The sequence below is a fragment of the Phaethon lepturus genome, unplaced genomic scaffold (genome assembly GCF_000687285.1).
Source record: "Phaethon lepturus isolate BGI_N335 unplaced genomic scaffold, ASM68728v1 scaffold46203, whole genome shotgun sequence".
NCBI lineage: Eukaryota > Metazoa > Chordata > Aves > Phaethontiformes > Phaethontidae > Phaethon > Phaethon lepturus.
In genome coordinates, this window is record NW_010529197.1 from 2,349 (window position 1) to 10,665 (window position 8,317).

Sequence of the window (8,317 nt, forward strand, 5' to 3'; positions counted from 1 at the left end):
GAAGAACGTGCTGCAGATCAAACGGTTTAAGCGAAACGCCATCCATCAGACCTGCAAATTAAGCCCCTGCTGCAGGTAATCCTCAGCACACAGCAGAACCATTTCACCTCAAACGCTTGCGCCACTTTAACCAAAAGACAACCAACCACCTTTACCAGCCAGTGAAAACCAGAAGTTGGACAGGTTGGCGGGCAAATGCGGAGGTCATGTGCTTGACAGACGTCTCTGAGGCTGCAGTGCTATTCGCATGCTGTCACATCTGGTTTATGAAGAGTTACCACTGAAGGGGATTGCTGAACGCAGGCATTAGATATGCCACTGCCGCCCTCTGAAGCTTACGGCAACAGCACAGACCTCCGTGGTGTGTAAATACACTAATTCCTACACGGAGGCATGTGCCTACAGCCCAAATGACACTGGAAATACCCGTCCTGTGTCATAACTTATCACAAACTAATGCCTCGAAGTTTGCAAGTCAAAATGCAAAATAAATTTGCTTTGGTGCATATAAAACATTGCATGCACAGTTACTAAAAGTGTTGCAAAATCTATTTAAAATTAGTTTTATTGAGATGAAGAAGTTTTCCATGGTAACTACAGAACGTTAATCAAAACCAAGTGCTTCCCCTCCATTAAAAACACAAATCAGAATACTTTTTTGTTCAAAGATACTTTAAAAAGTAATCAGTTAAATGGAGTATTTTTGGATGTGCTTTACTCCATACACTGGTTACTGTTTCTAATCTTGCTAATGAATGCACACTAACGAGAGGTTGTCTGCGTGTTCATCAGAGGCTTTGAAGGGAACCTACTTTTCTGAACAGCCTTCAGCTGCGAAGCTGCACTGGCAGTAAGTATTCAGCACCTAAGGTGTTACAGAACACTGTGCCATGCACAGCGGTGCTGCGCTCAGGTGGCAGTATCCTTCTCACTCTACAAAGTACAAAAGCATTGGAGGGCTCCAGGTATACAAAGCAGTGTTTCTTGCTACCATTATCCATTCATAAGCATCATCTTCTAGATTTCCAGGCAGCTCTGGAATAAGGAGTAGTCCTTTTCTTATCCGGGGGTTTGAAGTAAGAATAAACAGGTGCTGCTGGGTATTCCGCATCTGGATTTTCTGCCATCATTTTCAGCTTGGCTTCAATGGCCTTTATTTTCGCACTGACACTGGAAAGAGGAAGAACAGAAGAGAAATTGAGCTTGACCTTAGCGTGCAATCAGACTACAGCAACCCAGAGATTTTGTTGGCATGCGAATACTTAGTCACCCGAGGAGGGGGTAGGCAGTCCCCATCGCTGCACTCTCAAGCAGCACGAAGTTGGGAGGTAGGAATCTACTGCTTAAAGCCTACGCTATTTCATTTCAATCCTCGGCATAGATTTGCTTAGGAAAAGTCCTCCAAGATGCATCACAGCACCACAAAATAACGGTCCTTGCACCTACTCAGCACATTCTTGAGGACGCCGAGCAAGACAAGTACACAACAAGGCTTCCTACTTCATGTCAAATTATGTCATTTAAAGAGGTCTGAGCATGTGCAGCAGAGCGCAGCTCAGACGAGGCTGCTGGAAACAGCAGAGAAATGAAAGCCAGACTTCCTCCCAGCTACAAGACCGCTCAGGATGGGAAAACCCCAGACTCTAATTAGGTCAGGAAGAAACATTATTTCAGCATTAGCAGGGTTTATCCCAAAGGGAGAAGCTATCCCAGGTTACACCCCAAATTCCTAGGTCTTTTGTTATTCGCTATCCTCCATTGGATATGGACCGAGGAATGTTCCCTTCTCTGCTGTGGCTTCTTGCAGCATCCATCCTCGCTAAAACAACTATTTTGTGCCACTGATGCAGCTAACAATCTGCATGACTCAAGTCTCTCTGCTCCTTACTTCCTAGCATGTCACTTCTGAATTCCAAGCTCATTTTATCTGTAGGCAAATTAATTATCCCCAGTCCCAGTTCTTTATAGGGTTCCACTGACAGAACACAGAGAAAAAAAAAACCCCACACATATCTTTTCAACCAAACTGTAGCAAAGCAGCACTACGTGTTTTAGGTAAACAGAGGGGTTGGGGAATTTAACCACGTCCCACAGAAAAGACCTACCAGCCCTAATGATGGAAAAAAAAAGTTTGATGTGAAGTACTACCTGTGATCTTGTTTTAATGCTTTGCCACTACAGTAGAAATTCTTGCTCACCAGCATTTTACTTAATCAAATTAGTACAGTACAAAACCTCTGACTGAAATTCGTATGAAGTGCAAAGCACATTCTGGCCAAATGAGCTGAAATGTTTCCTCTTGCCAGTTCCTCTCCTCACCTCTTTTCCTTCCTAATGCCCTAGTAGCTTCACGTATTAGAAAATGAACTTCAAGTCTGAAGTATCCCATATCAAATGAGTTTGCAGCATGCTGCCCTTCTAAAAACAGCTTTTCTGCCATGTTATATTTTTAGCACAAAGATAATGCCAACAACTCCAGATCTTATTGAAGAAGTTAGTTCCCTGCCACTGCCACAGTTTGCTCACCTCTCACCCACCCCATCTCCTACCTTAGGTTAGACTGGGGCGGCTCTGTGCTGGAAGATGGCTCCAGACTGATTGGAAGGATCTTCTCATTTTTATTGTGATCATATCTCTGCAAACAAGAGACCAAGGACTGAAGTCAGCTGGAATTATGAACAATGAAACATCTGCCCACAGATACACTTTAAAGTTGTATTAACATCACCTCAGATTTTGTAAAGCTTCCGCTAGGAATGATTTTGGTGTCCAAACACTGAAACAAATCCCAACCGTAGTACTTGCTTAGTACCAACATGGAAAGTAGACTCTGATACTGAACACTTATGTGCATTACACTATGGATCCTTAAACCTTACCCTGTCTTATCGCTCCCTGTTCCCCTCTATATAAGGCATGACGCAAAGATGGTAAATTTTAAGGTAACTACTGTATTGCTACACTCTTTATACAGACAATGTGCAGAGTCAGAAGGTAACCCAAGCACACAACTACACAGAACCGTGCAGTGCTGGGAGAAAAGGGGGGAAAAAGAAAAAAAAAAAGAAAAAAAGACCAGTTAGGAACCACCTCCTGTCTGTAGAAAGCAGCTTGTGAGTCTGTCATTTCTGTGGGCAACACGCCTCCTGAACTATTCGCAGTGTTCTGCTTCCTTATTTCGCTTGGCACAAAGTCAGGTTTGTTTTTCAGCAGAGCTGCTCACACTGACAGTGTACGGTAAGCCTTGGCCACTCATCTTAAAAGTACTTAGCGTGGTGCTGGTATTGCCCAAAATAAACACTTGTTACAATACGCCAGAGTTTTGCGTTGTTAAATCTTTCCATTCACAGATTAGAAAATGCCATGCAAACTGAACTGATTATTTATGCATGTTCTTCACCATACCCCGGAGAGCCAAGCACTGAGCTACCCCGCTGAACTCCCAGCTGAGCAGACACTCACTCCTCTGGCTGAAACTCCTTTTACGGCCTGATCATTCTTCAGGCATCCGGAAGCACGTGGCACTCTAGGAGCTACGGAGCTAAAGAAAATGGAGACTGGATTTGCACAAGCTTGGATGTGCTGACAAGAGCCTGGAGCCCTTGAAGCCAATAATTAAAACAACATGGTCTCCTCTAACAAAGATACCTGTTTTGGTTTGTTTTTTTTTTTTTTTCCCCTTTAGCATCCAAGACAGATGCACTAGTATACTTGATAAGAGAAAGGGTAGAAAGCTGCTTGTCGGATAATCAACACATGCTAAAAGCAAACTACCCAAAGGAAAATAGCAAGAAGCAGCTCCTCCCATCTGATCCAAAATCCATCTGTCTGCAAAGAGTGTTATTCAAAACAAATTTCTCTAGCAAATACCAGATAGTAAATAACTACAGGAAAAACAAGACAAGAATTAAAAAAAAAAAAAAAAAAATTAAAAAAGGATGTCCCAGAAGGTACTGCCTAAGTTAATATTAAAAACTTGATGTTTTATGCAACAGAGCAAGCAATAAAAGGATATTTAGCTTAGATGTGAAATATGTTGCTTTAAAGTCAGACGTAATTAGAGTTGCTGCCACATAAGTGCTTTCAGAACTGGAACAAAGCAACAAAGTACTTGGTAATTGAGAATTTCCATGCATCTCCTATCCAAAAAGGGAGCAAAACCACAAAGGGAAGGATACAAACTTTCAGCCAACCACTCACTAAGTTTGGGAAAAGTTAAAACGTGGACATTTATAGAAGTAATCTGTTCACACTGTGCTGATCAGAAACTCCCTTACAAAGAGTAACCTTACATCAGGTTAAATGGCCTATTCTTACTCACAGCTAACCCAGCACAGTTTAGGTAGACAAGAGAAGTGGTAGACTGTTAATACCGTTTCTATGAGTTATTTCCTAGAATAGACTGAAGTTATCTTGCCAGGCTAAGACAGCCTTGATAAGCATTCTTCCTTAATATTGAAGTTTTTCAATTTTGCAAATTAAAAGCAAATCTTGTTTATGACGACAAGCTTACCTTGACTTGTGCATGAGCCCACCGCACCACCAATTTCTTGGAAAGGGCCAGCTTCCCATTAAGACATTGGATCGCCTTTTCTGCTTCCTGCACAGGAAGACAATTCAATAAACAAACTAAGTCTTTAGTCAAAACCAACTCAGATGTAAAGAGCCTTTTTTCTTTGTTAATCAGTCTTCTGTAAGTATAGCTAACTGACAGCAAAGACAGTTTATCCCATTGTATCCCAGCCCAGGAATATCTTTGGAAGACTCCAACATCTGAGTAATCAGACTTTTATCAGCCTTATTGTTTTATTCTTTCACTTGTTTTGGAGGAGGAAGTGGGGAAAGTGATCAGGAGTTTTGAAAATACCAAACATTGAGGCCCCTGGAAACAGCATTCCACAGGAGGTTTATGCTACAGGAATTTCTCTAGAAAATACTGTGACTGATTACAGTGATTACATGTGTCTCGTTAACACCTGTCTATGCTTCTTCCAGATCCTGCTCGTACGCACTGGGGGAATTATCCACTCGCTCCTGATCTAGCTCAACAGTTGAACTGCAGCTTCAGGACACTCCTATAAAACTCAATTCACAGCCATGTGGATCACAGCATATCCACCGTACAGCTCCACGAGCTCACTACAAAAGTGGACCAACGAACTAGCCCTTTCCGATTAGCGTTAGAAAGCAGGATTCAGGAAAAGACAGCACAGGAGAAAGGAAATCACTATTGCTACTTCCAGGAGCAGTTACAGACTGGCTGTCACAGAGTGAGGCTGTTTGAGTCCCGTGGGTTTGTGCAGACAAGGTATTTAACTTATCCCTTCCTGTTTCAGCTTTACATTGATATTAAAAAAAAAAAAGATGGGGAAAGAAGCCAGTAATTTAAATTAGAATTTTAGATAAAAGTAACATACCTGTTTGGTTTCAAAGTTCACAAAACAGTAACCCCTCGGCTGCCCCTCCAGAGCACCAGACTTGTGAAAGAGAAAGTCAAATTGCTTTACTTTGCCAAACTTCTGAAGGAGTTTGAGAAGGTGGTATCTGAAGGGGAGAGAAGACATTTATGAAACCTTTTACCACTCTGAAAATGAGGAGATAGAGAGGAACCCCCCTGACACACACACAGGTATCACAGTCAGTCACATAAGCATTTCAGTTGTGTCATACGTGTATTACCAAACACCCGCAGAGGCGAGTGCCCTGTACAGCAATGCTTCAGCATCCATAGCTCTGAGCTGCGTTATCAGCGACTGCTCTAAAACCCCAAGGCACAAAGCTTCCCTCGCAGCGGTGTCTGCTGAAGGACGTGCAAAAGATCTATTAATAGCTGGCTTTTGGACAATTATGCAATGGTTTGCTAGGATCCCAGGAGGACTTTGCCTCCTGTCACTCTAAATCACACCTACCTTCAAGCTGAGACATCCGTGTCCCCCTCCCTAGCCCCAACGTGACCACCTGAAGCTCCATCCCCTGTATTCCCTCTCCCTGCTCAAGCAGTCCTAGTCCTCAGCACCCTGCTTCTCTCATGATCCCTGCTATTCTTCCTGCCCTCCCTCTCCCTGTACAAGCACTGCTAGTCGCATCCCTTCCCTGTGCCGGGCAGTACCAGTGGAGGTACAAGGACACAGCCAGGTCATACAGAATTCCAGCCACTCTCCCGGCAGAGCTGGGGAAGCAGGAAGGCAGAAGAAGCAGCAGCAGAACAAACTGCAATCAGGACTTGACAGTAGACCAGGCAAAGAAAGGCCAGACAGACCTCAGTACCATCCAGGCCAAATCTGCCAGTGCTTCTGGCTCAGACAGCTTTTCAGTGACATGAACATGAAAGTCAGACATTGATTTAGCCAATTATCTTCTGCCATCCATGGGGAGTGTGCTGTTTTCAATAAAAATGGGAAAAAACAGAGTAAATCTGTCTGCTTCGTATCTATCACTGAGCAACCTAAAATGAGGAACACATTTGTTGTACAGGCCACATCTAATCCTGAAAGTTCTTTGCAGCTTTTCTGGTTTCTTGGATCAAAGTGTTTAACACCACTAGCTGACCTAGAAGGAAAATGACACCTGTTACTGTTTCACTGCCTGACCCCATCCCTCGAGTTTAAGAATTGTCTAAGGGTTTAATAAGGGCGCCTCAGTCAGGACTCATCTTCTCTTGATCAGCTGTACAGCGTTCCTTAGCAAGACACATAGTCTAAGCCCAATTTTCAGCTTGCAAGATAACTCGGTGCTCTGAGACCCTACCAGGATAACTCGAAGTGCACATGGAGCACCAGGCACTGGACGAAACCTTGCGTGTCCAGACATGAATGGTCAGCAGTGGCCCAAGACTGCCAAATGCACCAGGCAACTTTAGGGACAGTCCAAATAGGAAGGGCAGACAACATTTTTCCTAATAAAGCCTGATAGGATGTTTGAAAAGGGCTTTAGCCCTTTGTTAAGCTTCAGGAGCCAGGCAAGAAAGTTCCAGGAATGTGCGTCATCTCACAGGATGGGTCACGGTGGACATTCAGGATATGCACTTTTAAAGAGGTGAAGGTGCAACAAGCATTCAGACGAGCAGTGCAGAAGGGCCAAGTTATCTCCCAGGGGAATGAACACATCGTACTTGATTATGGAAGGCTTCCCACATCCTTTGGAATACAGATGAAGCACTGTGGTCTTCCCAGAGGCCTACAGACCCCCAGTCTCTGCTCAGAAGGCAAGGGAGACAGAAAAGCAAGAGGAGGGAAAAAGGAGGAGCTGGTTACACAGCAGCGAAGTTTCATCACCACACCCCAAGCTACCACCAAGCAGTCAGACGTACAAGTGAAGACACTAACTTTGGAGACATGGGATGTATATAAAACCCCACATATTGAACTTTCAGAGCCTCCAAAATACATAAACACATCTCAGGTTTGTTTCTGTAAACGTATTGCTACAAAAAGCACTTGCAATTTCAGCAGTATGAAAGTAAAGTCCTTACCACTAGAATGCTGTTCCTCTTTTGGCAATTACAGAGGCAGTGGAAGGGCAACGATGACTCTCATTGCATTCTGTTTAGCAACAAAACCCCTGCAGCTGCCCCGCTAAAAGGAGCACTTCGTGGGTTTTTTTCCTGAGAACCTCTGCATTCAAATAACAGTCTTAGCAGCAAAGTGGTAGTTGTTCCTTTAAAACAAATTTCATTAAGAGTCTAGAAGCAACCTAGGTAATCTATTTTATTTAGAATCTTTAGATTGTAGGCGATGCAAGCAGTTTTCCAACCATGCATGCAATTTTTACAACCTACTCTCCACGGAACAGCTCAGAACTGAAGTCTTGTATAACTAAGGGTTTCAGGCTGTGATTATGATTTCTAACTGTTAATATAGTGAGGGCATTAACAGTAATTTGACAAGTAGTTCTCCCAGCCAAGGACTTCAGTACTGAAGGAAGACCTGTCACGGAAAACCTGAAGCCCTAAAAAAAAAAAAGGCAAGAACATGTAAAAAGCTTTACTATGGCAACAACTTGGGTTACCCAGAGCTTGGAAGTCATTCGCACAGATGTGGCCCCACTGTGCTGTATAGATCACCGCAGCCAACCTCAATTTCCACTTCCTGTCATCTGATGTGAATGCAAGACAAACCAGCAGCTCCCCCATTTCCTTTTCCTCCACTCTTCCTCCTGGCACCCCGAGCGCTATTCAAACACAGGCAAGGCTTCCTCTGAACAATGCTGTCCCAAGGATACCGCAAAGGTACCGGGCCACATGCGAAACCTATTATTGCGAAGAATTTTGCCCCACTGGGAGTCAGTAGGACTCTGTAACAACAACTTAGGCACACAT

At 43.6% G+C, this 8,317-nt stretch overlaps 1 protein-coding gene across 1 annotated transcript; it reads right to left on the minus strand.

The window, feature by feature from the left end:
* Window positions 1–547: 547 nt before the first annotated feature.
* On the minus strand, window positions 548–5,564 carry RBM18 (RNA binding motif protein 18). Its single transcript, XM_010283860.1, has 4 exons — window positions 5,418–5,564; window positions 4,514–4,600; window positions 2,550–2,635; window positions 548–1,170 (listed from the first exon to the last, which is right to left on the minus strand). The coding sequence occupies exons 1-4, from the start codon at window positions 5,562–5,564 to the stop codon at window positions 1,011–1,013; spliced, it is 480 nt and encodes a 159-aa protein (XP_010282162.1). The 3' UTR covers window positions 548–1,010.
* Between the last annotated feature and the right edge of the window lie 2,753 nt (window positions 5,565–8,317).

Coding starts and splice junctions, on each gene's coding strand:
- RBM18 (XM_010283860.1), bottom strand. CDS start 5,564: ATGTCTTCTCTCCCCTTCAGATACCACCTTCTCAAACTCCTTCAGAAG. Junction 4,601..5,417: donor TGAACTTTGAAACCAAACAG/GTATGTTACTTT, acceptor CTTCCTGTGCAG/GAAGCAGAAAAGGCGATCCA. Junction 2,636..4,513: donor GGGCTCATGCACAAGTCAAG/GTAAGCTTGTCG, acceptor TCTTGTTTGCAG/AGATATGATCACAATAAAAA.